At 39.8% G+C, this 14850-nt stretch overlaps 1 protein-coding gene across 1 annotated transcript; it reads right to left on the minus strand.

The window, feature by feature from the left end:
* Positions 1-6742: 6742 nt before the first annotated feature.
* On the minus strand, positions 6743-13001 carry CALM1 (calmodulin 1). Its single transcript, XM_085317557.1, has 5 exons — positions 12901-13001; positions 11854-11997; positions 9613-9719; positions 8059-8194; positions 6743-7861 (listed from the first exon to the last, which is right to left on the minus strand). Exons 2-5 carry the CDS (start codon positions 11921-11923, stop codon positions 7833-7835), a joined length of 342 nt encoding a protein of 113 aa, XP_085173683.1. The 5' UTR covers positions 11924-11997; positions 12901-13001; the 3' UTR covers positions 6743-7832.
* Positions 13002-14850: the final 1849 nt, after the last annotated feature.

Consider the following 14850-nt stretch of genomic DNA (forward strand, 5'->3'; position numbering starts at 1 on the left):
GATGACTTGGAGGAAGAGCCGGGCACAGGAGAAGTGGGAGGAGAAGAGGGGCGAGAGGGAGCGGGTGTCCCTGGAGAGCCTGTCCCTGGCTCTGCTTCGCCTGCTGCCTCAGACATACGTATGCCCTGTGTAACACCATGGCCCCGGCTTCAAAACTGGGAGTATCYGCCTTTGCTGGCAACAAGCCAGGTGCAAAGATGGTCCCTTCAAAGCTAGCATGCTCTTTCTGCAAAGCGGTGAGGCAGTGCGAAGCATCTGAGTAACAGCACTTGCCGGAAAGTTAGAGTTGTAACAGCTGAGCTCCACTCAGATGGGGTACGTTCCAGCCTGAAGCTCAGGCGGACTTTCTTTTTCCTCTTCTACGGTCACAGCTCCCTGCCACTGCAAGCCACATGGGGCTCGTGAGTATGGAGGAGGAAGTCACACGGTGAGAATTCAGCAGGTCGGGGCAAAAATGTTGAGGGGTGACGTGCAAAACTGGAAACCAGTGGGGAAGGTGATATCAGAACTGAGACTTGGACCTGATCCGGGTGGGCATTGCAGATGCCTGGRTAGAGGGACAGCTCTTGAAAGCCAAGGATCGAACTGGGGTCTRGGAGGGAAGAGGTCTGACGAAATGCCAGTGCACGAGAGCTGGTTTAGGAAAGATCCTGGGGAAGGGAGCCAGAGCTGCAGGAATCTCTGGTTGTGGGAATGGATATCCGGAAGATAATGTGTCTGTGGCAGCCCTGATGAGAGGGAAAGAGAGAGAGAGAGACTGGCTGAGGAGATGAAAACGGGGGGCCATGACTACAGTTCAAGGGAACGGAGGAACGTGTAAGAGGGAGAGCTGGGCCTGATAAGGGTAGAAAGTAAAACTGAGACGAAGGGAGGTGGCAGGACTGCCATAGGGTAGACAGTATGGGGCAATGGCTGAAAGAGTCTCAGCCCATGAGGTCCTAGTCCTGATAGGACAGCAGGATGGTCTCCCGTGGTCCTCATACCCCTTTCTCCTCTGCAGTCAGTAGGCATCTCTGAAACCTGCAGGTGAAGTGCTTCACCCCCATTTTGGGCTGGCTCAGAGAGGATGACTATGGCCTGAAGCTACCCTATTTCCTCCAGGGGTTCGTGATGACTCTAAAGGCATTGGCTCAGATGATGACTTATGAGGATGATGACGCTTGATGGGATTTCCCATGTAGTTTTGTTTTCACTTTTAGAGTACTAAATTACAGGATTGAAATTGTGAGGAAAGTACAAAGTTAAGCCTCAAAGTTAGGAAATACCAGAACTGAGTTTCTCTTTGCCACTTTTATTTGCCTGCTTCCTCCCTTCCACTCCTTCTGCATATACTTCATGACACAATCTTAACATTAAATCATTCAGTTTATTTTGGGTCCTTCCTCTCCCTGAGACAAGAGAGTATCATAACATTTAGCAATCATATTTGCTACAGTCCAGACTGGTGTTTCACAGATAATCTTATTTTTTCCTAAATTCTGAGCACTTAATTTTGCAACCTTAATACCATTCTTCTGTTGTAATATTTTCTGTATGTGCAAGTGTACAGTGTAATATAGAAAGGAATAATAATCCAAGGTAGTGGAAAAATTACTGCCTTTCCTCTATAAATTTATTTGATGGAAAATAAATCAGGTAATTTTCACAAGTTAATGATGCTCACGTTAACTATGCTGTAGAACATGGTATCTTATTTGCTACTGAAAAGGGATTTTATCTCTTGGTTTGCTTTACTGACCAAATTAACTTTAATTCAGCCACACAGGGTGGACAGCATCTTGTGCATTATGAGTCTGAGCAATTTTCAGGGCATCTGGAGTATGTGTGTAGGAACTTTTACTCTCTTAGCATCTAAAGAAACAAGTAAGTTCTTTAGAAGATAACCGTCTCATTTTCAGTCAGAACCCCTGAAAAACAAATTTGGATAATGTCATTCACAAAGATCCCTAGGGAGTTTAGTATTCTGTGATAATAATTTTTTTAAAATAAAACAGATTCAGGAAAAAAAAAACACCTGAAATCAGGCATATGATTTGTCTCYTATCAGAATGGCTGGAGGTAAGTTTTCTTTCTAAGGTATTGTAAAGACGGGGCAGAAGCAGCAGAGCATGTTTGGCAAGTTCTAAGCTGCAGCAGGCTCACAACTGAGTAAGATCTTTCCAAAATGTGTATTTTTACATAGATACAGAACTCTCATGCAGAGTTTTGGGGGGTTTTATTTTTAATGAAAAATTGACAGAGTGACAGCACTGTTGCTAGAAAGACTTATTGCCTAGAGAGCTGCCAGTCAAATACCTATAGCTTTATGGGCAAAAAGTACTCCATGGGACAAACTGCAAACCAGTCCCATGCTCAGGTATTCTCCTTCTTCTCTCTCTTGCTCTTTACATCCATCTTCAGAATAATTACTATACTGCAGAATAATTACTATACTGATGTGCTRTCAATATTATTGCCAGTCCCACTGCAGAACAGTAAAACGGGGAGTGCTTAAGAGCATGGCTTTTTTATGGCTTGCTCAGCTGATTCAACTTGTTCTTATTCAAATAACGTGTTCGTTTTAAATGCTTRTTTTAAATGCTGCTGCTAGGGCAAGCAGGACTTTTGTTCAAGCATTTGCTTTTCACATACTTCATTATTTCAGCTGGARATCTAGAAATAAAAAAATATATTCAAGAAAGATTTTGATTCACTTTGAGGTGATCAGCCCAGTTTCCATAATGTACTTGAACCAGTAATTACCTTAAGAGCTACCTTATTGCCAGGAAAAGGCTGTGCTATGAGTAACTCCTTTTGTATTTCTGCAAATGCTGGCTTCTGAAGCAACTGAAATTAGAGTGGTTTTTTCTAAGGAGAGCAATACAGGATTTCCCAGATAYGCCAGTGAAGTTTCTATGAAAGACCAGAACAAGTTCTCCTGCATGAGGCAGCAGTAGTCTTTGCCATCTAGAACCATCTTGTCCCCCACCTGTAGAGATGCTGGGAAGAGCAACCTGCAATCTCCTTATCACAGTCATTGGCGGCAACACTGGGACACTTGTTCCTAGACTTTTTTTTTTTTTTTTTTKTAACATTKTTGTGCATGTTAGTGTCACTCAACATTTCTGGTGCCACAGGGATCTGGGAGAAATTTAACCCCCTGCTGCACTATACTTTTTAATATCAATTGGCTTTTTTCCCTGTGGAATTTAGTAGTTTGGTGCTGGATGGAGCTATGCAGCGTTCGAAACTGCGTTCTTGCTTCTACAGAGGGAAAAGTACTACATGGGGAAGTATGAAGGCAGGCTCCTCTTCAGCACTACCCTGTGACGAGGTAGTTTGCTCCGCTCTGTTCCTGGTTACTATTACGAGTGGAAACAAGTGCAACACAGGCACTCATTTATTTCCAGATACGTGCTGGGCTTAATCATCCATTGGACTATAAAAGATTCCTTTAGCATCTATCTAATCAACAGCTCTGTCATTTATGAGGGTATTTTACCACTTCAATTCAGAACTGGAGTTATTCATTAATATTACGCTTAAAACTAATTATCAACTATAGCCAATATACTCTAATCACATCCCCAGRACACTTACTGATTAGTATTCTTAGAAAACAATACACCAATCCTTTAAGTACTTGGGCTTTGTACAATTTTTCTGTAGCAATGACATCAGGCATCTTTGCAACTGAAAATCCTTACACAGTTCATTACCTACTTCATTACTGGAAAATCCTGTATTTGTTAAAAAGATTTTTAAAATATTTTGGAATTGCAACATTATTCTGTTCCCCAAAACATTACATGGGTTTGTCTTAACTGTTTTTAAAGGTTCCTCTGCTCTATTTATAAGTATGCCACTGACTTTCCTAAACACCACCCAGAAGAAACACGGCATCAACCTTCATTGCTCATCTTCACTCAGTTACGTACTAACAATCATCAGAAGAGAAGCTATGGTCTTTCCACAGTACATATTTTCTGTTGAATTTCACTTAGTCATTATACCTAGAAGAAGAAACTCTACTTGGGTCATAATAAGACAATTCCAGTTTCAGGGTAGGGGAAAAAGTAAGCTGGAATTCTGTTACTTCTTTGGTGATTTGCACCAAGACATGGCTGAAACAATTTTATTTAAAAATGTGACCTGGAAACCAGGATCTGCATTCACATGCATACTGCAACCYCGTGGGCAAGACGTAGCCACAGCTCCCCTCCCCACCCATGCATGCTGGGCACCTGACTGTGGGTGCTGCATGCTACCCGCAGGCAGATCAGGCCTGCACCCATCAACTGATCCATTTAATGGATCCATTTTTGATAGCATCAGTGTTCCTGAAGCTGCAAAAGTGACAAAGGGTTGGGGGATAAGACCATCTTTTATTTTATCTGTTGATTAACACAACTCTTCCTCCTCTTCCCCACCAACCTCCCCGCCCTCCAGCAAACATCCCATACCTACAATCTTTCAGGACTTGCGTTCCAGAATTAATCAATAAAATAAGCATGATAATGAATAATCTATGTTAAGCATTTTCTTACCCTTTATTTTTTCATTATGATCAGAAGAGGAATATGATTAACAGCAGTTTAAACTTTAGCAGTACAATTTCAGTATTAAATATAAAACTACACTGCAAGTTGATGTATTTTAAAAATGGTTATGTATATTCTAGCCTTGTTTATGTATCAAATACAAGTAACTCAATTGTTTCTTGCCTTGACAGTTAACATATCTAACAAATTTCAGCAAGCCAGACATCCATCTTTTCCATTTAAATAAAAAAAGCAAGCACACCAACTCTATTTCATAGCAAGGGAGTGKAAAGAGTCAACACTTTCCTGAGTGTTGTGCAAAGAATAACGTTTGAGAAAGTAGGTTAAGTGAGTGTAATGATAAACCTAAAGCTAAGCTGGAGGACCTTTTGATTAACTTCATATTTCATATGCTACTTGCATCAGTTGAGAGCAACATGAGTTACAGAACTTCCATGAAAACAAGCCACTTACAAGCAGGTGGTTAAGCTTGATCAGTTTATTAGAAGGATTATATGACACGGTTGCCTGCAATAGCAGGGGACTGGATTTGATGACCCAGGAAGTTCTTTCCAGTCCCRTGTTTCTAAGCCATGCACCAAGTGTACCCAGCCCACACTTTCACATTTGGAAAAAGCCAAACAAAGCCACACACACACACTCATAGAAAAAAAAATCCTCATGACATTTTATTTCTCTAGATATTCACTATGCAGAAGGGAACAGAGCTAAAATCCTGTACAGAGGATACATTTACTCAAGGTTGATGTGGTACTGAAGTCAGTTAATAATTAGATACCTCCAGGCAGATTCAGTTACAGGGCATACTAACACTGCACACTGCCAGACAATTTCTAATCAAGCCAAGAACCTCTTGCAGGAATGAGGTCTCTTTGCTAGCAAGCACAGAGCACACTGAATAAGCTAAAAGCAGCTGTTCTTAAATGAACTACCCTACCAACCATGAGTGAATGACAGATAGATGGTAAGAAGCATTTACCTACTAGACAAGATCTCTCTGCACACTCAGGCAGAAAAAGTAATTAGTTCAGAGCAGCAACCATTGCTCCTACCTTGCCTGTCTCTTGAGTACCTTTTTCTTTAAAAGCCGGTCTACAAAATCAATACAGCAATTCCCAAATGCTACCAAAGTAGCAGTTTGCGGCTGCCACACAGAATTTTCTTTCAAAAARTAGCCAGGTATTTCCATCATAGCAGTACATTTGTTATGACAGCATACGCAGCCATAGCAAAAGCCTGTACAAGAACAAGAGATCTGAACAATTGCCTTGATTCAACCCATCTAACTTTTAGGCACTTGGTTAAGGTGTCTGGGTACACAGTCACCCAGAACTCTCCGTGGTCACTAATGGCAGACAGTCTGAATTGCCTTCTGGAGATGTCTTTTTACTGGCTGCACATCAAGCAATGAGGTTCTCAACACAGGCACCTCAGTTAGACAGGATGAATGGAGACTCACATCTCTTCCAAGAGATAGTTTCAATCTCTCCAACACTAAAGGCATAGCAATTAAGGTTTGCAACTCCAGTTATGTTTAGAAACAAACTTACAATCAAGTGATTAAGCTGTAGTCCCTCCCTCCCAAGCATAAAAGCCTTCCAAATGGAGGCTCTGCTTTTTAAAAAACAAAACGAAAAAAAAGGGGGGAAGAGCATTCTTCTTTCAAACAAAGAAGAGCAGACATAGCTGCTTTGCCACTCATCCACGGGGAAGCTGAAGGATTAATTAGAGAACACTTTACTCAAAGACCTGGAATGACTAAGCACTGCTAGTGCATGCAAAGCAGAAGTAACAAGATAGTTTTTAAATTAACCCTAGTCCTCTTCTCCACCCCACAAAATTCATGCAAGTGTTTGATAAGTTAGTCAAGAACAGTAGCCCAAGGTTCCAAAAAGGCTTARTTTTAAACATATTGTAAGAGAAATGTCTTTTTTTTTTTTTTTTTGCCTTTCTGTGGTAGAGAAATGCATTTTTGGCATGTTTGAGAATCACACAGATCTATAAAGTCCATGCTGTTTAAATTCTCCAACTGGTTTCTATAACCTGTCAAAAAACCCAAAAACCTATACRTGTTTCCCCAGTATTAACATGCATGCTGAGAGCTCTCCACTTTAGTGAAATGAGGTGTTACTTCTATGCTGATAGTTGACGAGTCAGCATTACATGACTTTGAGACCAACTAAATTAACATTGTCGTAATATGAAAGGCAAGCACAAGTTCATTTATTTATAGCAAAGGTCTTGGGTTACAGGAGGTCAGTTCTTGCCATCTTGAAAAGATAGGGGATAACTTATTGCATACATGTGCATTATAATTTAGCAGCAAGTCATTCATAGGAACACTTCCCTCCTACTGCTTTTTTGGTTTATCATCTCAATTATATATATATTTCAGCTTTACAAAGCATTTAACACCACCTTTAAGTTAATGGTCTTTTATTGGAAAAAAAAAAAAAGACTAGCATTTACAACTTGGAATGGACATAAATTGTAGTATCTTGAACAGCGATGTTGATAGTTGTGCTGAAGTCCACAGGCTACTCCGCCAGCTCCAAGTCATGGTTCAGAAGGTTTTAAAAATATGAGAGTCCAAAGATGCTCCCTTGGTGAAGGTTTCTTTTAAAAATTTTGTGAACGGTAACAGCCCGACACCCGTTTCACTATAGTGCAATGCAGACAATGTTAAACCAATATTATAACACAGACATGCCATCCATAGTTAAGATCATCATATTTTTGGAGCACACTGCTACGTACAGGAGAACCATTCAACCTTTAGGGCATTCTCTAAGTTTTGAATCCTTCAACCACTTTTGCTGCATACCATCCTGAGGTATAAACCAATTTTAAAGTAAACCAGCTATGACAATTTATACTACAAATTGAACTAGAATCCACCATTGAACAAAAGAGTGGATTTTTAGGTTGTTTTTTTTTCCTTTTAATACAAATGTCTGACTGTGCTCAATTGTCAAGCTGCATGCATGAAAAACTGGCCAGCCCAAACAGTGTAATAGTCATTAGCAAATGGAACTTTTGAGTTCACTAAGTGCTTTTTTTTTATTATTATTTTCAAGGTAGTACAATTATTTATATTGTAAAACTGATGTTTAACTTGATCTTTTGGGGACAGGACCACCAACCATTACATGCAGTTTGTGGACAGAAGGTATTTGACATTCAGTTTTGCTATACAGAAACAGAATGAATAAATGAACATTTTTTTGCAAGAGGTAAGTAAAAGATTCAATTTGATTCTTCTAGAGGAAAAAAGGTGTAAAGGAGGTCTCTTCACTTTGCAGTCATCATCTGTACGAATTCTGAAAAGATAAAAAGTCACTATCAGCTGTTAGATAAGTCTCAGCTGCAGGAGGTGTAAAATCTTTCATTGCATCTAGAGTTTGTTTTTGCCCACAGAAATGGGGAACTGAATAAACTGGGCAAGTGTCTACGATAAAGCCAACAGATCTTCATTCAAAATCTGTGTGACTGTTTCAAGTCAAGATAAGCATCTTACCTTCATAGTTGACTTGCCCATCCCCATCAATGTCTGCTTCTCTGATCATTTCATCTACTTCTTCATCTGTTAGCTTTTCTCCTAAGTTTGTCATAACATGACGTAGCTCTGCCGCACTGATATAACCATTGCCATCCTGTGAGAAAGAGTTGCACAAGACCCAAGATCAACAATCCTGACACTAATTAACTCTGAAACTAAATCCAGGTTTCTAGTGACTGTTTTTGAATTAGTCTCATGATACTTGGGACAAACACAGACTCAGTGAATTGCACWCTGTGTATCCCTACACTAAGTATAGTCACATCACCTCTGAAGCAGGTATAACAGCAGAAAAAGATATAGTGGTATCTGTACTATAACAGTAGCTGCATGCCTGGTTTGTAGCTGTGATTAGCCCCTTGGAATGCTTCTAAAGGTTTTCTTTCATTTTTTTTTTTTTTTCCTGAAAGACACTTCCTGTATGTAGGTTAGGCTTCCTAGGTAAGATGTTCTAGAACAAGTCAAACACTTTCGGGGGGAGAAAGGAGGAGGAGTAAGTTCTATTTAAATGCAGCTAAAAAAAAAAGCTGCAAAAAGCTTAAAAATGACATTCTAATTTGTCACTATGCCAGTGTTCCTGTCAGTTCCATTAGTAATATCCACACCTAGAGCACAGTCATGACTATTTCAGAAACTGCCCTTTTTGTCAACATAAAGGATTATTTCAGAGTTTAGCTTAGGACAGTAGTTGAAAGTTGGAGTTCAGATGGTGTCGTACACACAACCACTAGTCAATAAATGACCTCGATGGCAKTAAGCACGAAAATCTGAAGATGTTTTACCCAGAAGAGACGAAGTACTACCCAGTCAAACACTCTCTAGCACGTATCCCAGCAAAAGGCCAGAAGCTGGCATTCTCTCCACGTAAAGTGTGGGGTGTGAGACCTCCTTGTACACATGCGTATACATTAGCTTAGGAGCCGCATCAGTCATTGCGCAAAGCAGTTCTTGTTACAACTGTAATATCCAAGCAATCCAAGGTGGAAAACCCCTGTTCTGACAAGTTATCTTTAGAACAGCCTCTTCACCATGTACGCTCAGGTGTCCTTAATGAAAATGGAAGGAGTTGAACTCTCTAAGGTTTCTGCAGTAACCTCAGTCCACATCCTGAAGACGCAACATGTGATGTTTCATTTCTTGTACATACTGATGACATGACTTCACCTTCAAAAGTCTTCATAGAAAGTACAAGATGTTCTGCATCCATGCAAACATTTCCCTGTTCCTCTGAAGTCAGAAGGTTAGGAGGGAACATAGTAAAGGTACCACCAAAACAAACCCCACACATCAAGTTCTACTGGTCTTCATTCCTAGAAAGGCCAGAAAGCTTTCTTCATGGAAATGCCTTAAGCTTAGTCCTGCCATTTACATGGGTATAACCAGCCTGCTCTGCAAGTCATCTATTCCCCTGATTCTAGTTGAAAAGACTTTTCCTTCTACACAAATAGAGAAAAAACATTGAGGAAAAGATGCTTTACTGCTTCTGAGGAATGTTTGCACATTTAGGAATACCTTGTCAAAGACTCGGAATGCCTCACGGATTTCTTCCTCGCTGTCTGTGTCCTTCATTTTCCTGGCCATCATGGTTAAGAATTCAGGAAAGTCAATAGTGCCATTGCCTTAATGAAAAGAAATTAATAAATTTAATTCCCACATTCTTCTTTAAAAATAAAGTTGGCTTTTAATTTAACCAGGGACAAGAATCAGACTGACAGATTCAGAATCAGACTGAGAGCTATTCTTATCTAAGAACCTGATCTTTCCCTTAAATTGCTACCACTGCCTTTTTGCTTTTACAGTCTGCAATAGCCACTGTCACCAGTGTTTCAGTGCCATGAAACTGATTGTTGCTTTCTCTCCAGGTCAACCACATCGTTCACCACCTAAGCTGCATGTAAACTGACAGTCTGATGCTCCAAGGTTAACAGATACAAGAACTTATCTTTGCTTCAGATCACTCCCCAAAACTTCTTGTCAACTAAAAAATCTAAACTGCTGTGGGCAATTCCAGAGATCTGGAATATCTGGGATGGTGCTCTTGAGTAGGCACTGACAAATTCATATTATCTAAAATGCGAAAAAAGCTGCACTACGGTGCTCAAATGTTTCCTGTTTAGAAAACTCCCTATCAATGCATGCTGCACACTACAGAAAATGCACAATTTTGAAAGGTAACAAGTATTTGCAAATTCAACTGACATGGAAAAAAGCTGCTATTTGGCATTTCTGAACAACTTTGCATTGTGTGTTCTGGATACTTATTTCACTGCAAGACTGAAAATCTCTGGCAAAGTCCAGGCCTCACTCTCGGAGGACTTGCAAATTCTCCACTCAAAATAAGGATTCAGCCTTGAGGTTGTTGMAAGTTGTGAGAAGAGTGGTATGGTAAAGAAACAAAAGTTCTTGGAAACAGCAGAAACTAGATTAGTGCAGGATACAGCTGTGTATGCCAAGCCAATGCATTAAGATCTCTGTACAACTAAGATCTACCCCCCCCCCCAAAAAAAAGGGGGGGGGGGGAGAGGGGCAGAAGAGAAACCAAAAGCAAATAAACAAGTCTTTGCAGCTCAGGGATTCCTGGTTGAAATTAATGAGACACACAGCTCTTTATACTCATGGCCAGCCTTATTCACCAGCTAAATCAGAATACAGCTCATATTCAGCTTTAAAAAGAAATTTCAGTGAATATGTAGAAAAATAAAGCATTCTACCACAAAAACAAGTTGAAATAGATAGGTAGGGCATGCTTATCTGAACTCTTTAGTCTCTTTTCATTTTTAATCAACTAGTGCAGCACTGCAGAATGTAGCCTAGAAAAAAAAACACTATATCCAACATATTTAGTACTGCAAATCACAAGTATCCAAAAGTCATCCAAGAGTTTGCAATTAGGGGCAACTTGCACTTTAAGGCAAGTAGGTTTAGATTAGTGTAGTCTGTTATAATCAAGTAGTCTGGTTGATATACTTCATTCACTCTTCTTTTTTCCAGAGAAACTACAAAAACTTCAGTATCACAACAGTCAACATACAAGATCAAAACTCTGATACAATTGAGCACGGGAGGCATTTTTCATTTTTTAACTGCTAGCTTGACTAGAGTCTCCAAAACAAAGCTTTCAGTTACCCTTTCTGGCATCCATTTAAAGTGATTCTGATCACCTTTGATATGAGTGTTTCCCTGCTTTTGCAAGCCAATAGCTTCAAAAAACATCCCTCCACATCTACTAATAATCCAATACACAACATTAGACTACATGAAGTCTCTCCTTGTTGCATTTTCATGTTGCAACAATTTAGTATTACTAGATTTACCATATTACCATATTTTTGGCCTTAAACATAGAACTAGTGGCATTAGTTCTGGTATTAAGACCAACACAGGTTGACTAAGGGAACATACAGAGGAAAGCTGTGTGGAAATGTGGGTTAACTGCAGGTCAGGGCAAGTCAGGTAGCAAAAGGAAGCTTGTGACTCATAAGAATATTAAAACCCAAAAAAAAGACATTTGCATATATTGGTTTGTCTCTGCAGATCCTTCATCTTAAATTCTAAAACTGCTAGCACCTTTCTTTGTTCTGTACAGAGAGTAAGCAGAAAACAGACACCCCTCTCGTTCAGATTCTATCRCGCATTTTAAAACACTGCTTCAAATATAGAGAACAGTGTCACAGTCTTCTTCATGCAGTCCATGCCTGGAAAACACATGCTCTAGATGACCACAGCACTAAGAACCACCTTTCCAACACTTACCATCAGCATCTACCTCATTGATCATATCCTGCAGTTCTGCTTCTGTTGGATTTTGGCCCAATGACCTCATGACAGTTCCAAGTTCTTTTGTTGTGATAGTACCATCACCATCTTTGTCAAATAGGGAAAAGGCTTCCTTGAACTCTAGAGGTAGAGACAGTCCCATGGTTTAGTAATATTGCCACCATAAGAAAACAGCATATGAAGAAATGTATCCCAGTCTATGCCTTGTAAAATTTTAAGAAGCATCTTTTAATCTAACCACATCCCTGTACCTGTAGAATTAACATTTTCAGAAGTTAATTGAAAATGTGTTATAACACCCCACTATAACTATGTACACTAAATTTCAACATACTGTATTACTGCATGTGCATTATACCTGTACAAAGCATTTCAACATCCTTTTGCTTGACTCACAATTGCACCATGTATAGCAGTTATTTGAGGTAAGTGAAAGGAATCCAATGTTTCAAATAGCCTGTGGACAGCTCACTATTAACAGAGTTACAGGAACAGTAAGTGTTGTCATTTATCACCTATTTTTAAGTCACTAGACAGTAAGAATTGGCATTAACCACAAGCGGATGACTGGTCTCCAAAAGCTCAGATAATGCTCCTTCTCCCAACCAGTTTGAGTTACTGGCACACTTGAGAAGTTACTCAAAAAGCATTGATCTATTATCCATTAATACAGGTCAGTTTTAGATTATTTGTTGCCATTTCACTTCAAGTTTATCTTCACTTGCTTAAAAGAAGCCCATAGTTCTGCTTTGAGTACAAGAAGCTCACTCAAGAGTCTAGCAATTTCTATTTCTGTTCAAAAAAAAAYCTAGGACTTGGCTCAGATCTGAAAGTCTAGAATAATTATATGGAATCCAAGACAGAAGCAGTCTAAATTAAGAGGAGGAGCCAATAATCTCCTTTTTTTAGGGGAAGAATGTGTCTGAAGCTGTTGGTAAATTCATTTTGCTATAATGTTTGAGGTAAGTATATACTTTTAGTTACAAGTTAGCCAATAGAAAATCTCACTATTAAAATACTTACCAGCAATCTGTTCTTCAGTCAGCTGATCAGCCTAGGTGAAGAATAGAACATTTTAGAACACTGTTTACCTCTGGCTATGCCAAGCCATGAGATACTCAACTTCCTTTAAATTTCAGCAGTAACGTATTATTACTTTTACAAAGCAACTTCTAACCCCTGGAATTCTACCTCTGAAAGGAGAGGTTCCACTAAACAACATAATGCAATGTTTCTGAAAGCATATAAACTAACTTATTACTAAACTACACATTAGGAATCAGATAACACCATCATCCTTCAGCTCAGGGAATCCAGTTCGGTCCAGTGAAGAACACATGGCAGGCTCCTTGTAATTGGGCAGAGAGGCATAAAATACTTCATGACGTATTTAGGAGTTTCACATCACATCAGATGTTGTTTCCAGAACAATATTGACCCTAATGCAGTGAAGGGGTATTTACACATTATTGGGCTAGTGACAAGTGTGCCACCTAGTGATCTAACACTACAAAACTGTCATACTTCTCCCCTCCCCCCAAACATCCTTCATCAGATATTACCCTACTGCACAGGAAATAGGAAGGACTGATGTTTTGTAACAGTAGGAGGAATTACAGCTTAGTATCATGGCTTTAGCCATCTCTGAAAGGAGAGTGCCATCATCATCTAGTGTCACAACTGTTTCACCATTTTAAAACCATACAGTTTGATTATGCTGCCTTCCACTGATACGTAGGTGGTTTTATAACTCATTTTAAGTGGCAAAATTTAAGATGCTTGCCCATGACCTCCTATATCAAGAGGCCACTGCTGCATCCAAAGATTTACAGATCAGTGGGCAATCAAGTGGGCTTCTCCAGACACTAACCATATTCTTCCAGAAGTCTCCTTTCTGTAAGGGTAAAGCACCACAGAAGCTCTGTTACTTGCACTTGAAGGAACTAAACACTTTAATATAAGAAAATGTGCATTTCCTAATCACTTCAGAAAAAAATGTATTCCACGTTATCTACTTGCAGATGCTGGAGAACAAAGTAACTCCTTTTAAACTCACTTTACAGGATGAATACCAAAATAATTTTGCAGGTCAGAAAATACAGGCATCTTGTAATCCTTCTTTTGCCTAAACCCAAGAATAAAGCCCACTTAACTACGCAGAATAACAACAAATATAATGGGAGAATTAACAAGCTATATGATCTTTTAGGGTCTTTACAGGGAAACAGGGTAGCACTGAAAGGCTGCTGTAGGTGTTAAATGATGTATACAGTGCTTCCACCATAGATAGTTTTTAGTTTCTTTTTAATATCTACATGCAATTAAACAGTTCCCCACATGCACACCAATTACTGGTGCAAGAGAAAACATAAGAGTTCAAATTCCTTAGCTTTTGTTAAATAACTGCAGAAGTTGGGTCCAGAACCCAATTTGGCTTTAGACATTTTCATTTGACAGCAAAGAGGCAATTTTTCCTTAAGGATTACCTAATAATTTACATAACTCATGCCCTGCAGAATAGGAAAGAGACACACCTCGGTAAAAATCTGACAGCACCGCTTTATTGCCTCGTTATTTGGGGTTYGCTAGATGTTTCTAAGATCAGAGTATTTTGGAAAAAAAAAAAAAAAAACTTGCATATGCTGCAACAAAAGCACGCAAGCTGACCCAAAGTCACCGCACGGTACTCCSAGGGGTTCACCTTCCCCTAAGCAACAGGCGCAAACACTGCCCGCTCGCCCTAGCTACCAGGACAAAGGTACCTAGCGCCGGAGCAGCCACCCCACCCAGCCAAGTCATCAGATCCTGTCCTAGTGATGTCAGCCTTCCCCAGCAGGAAGGGGAGATGGAGAGACAGGAGCGCGGAACACCCAGATTGCCAAAATGCGATTAGAGGTCAGCGTGCAACTGCGTTCGCTGCTCTCATAGGAAACAAAACGACCGGGAAAATCCCAGCCCTTCCTCTTTCCCTCC

This window comes from Rhea americana, unplaced genomic scaffold (genome assembly GCF_003343005.1).
Source record: "Rhea americana isolate MKP2758 unplaced genomic scaffold, rheAme1 scaffold_5, whole genome shotgun sequence".
NCBI classification, from domain to species: domain Eukaryota; kingdom Metazoa; phylum Chordata; class Aves; order Rheiformes; family Rheidae; genus Rhea; species Rhea americana.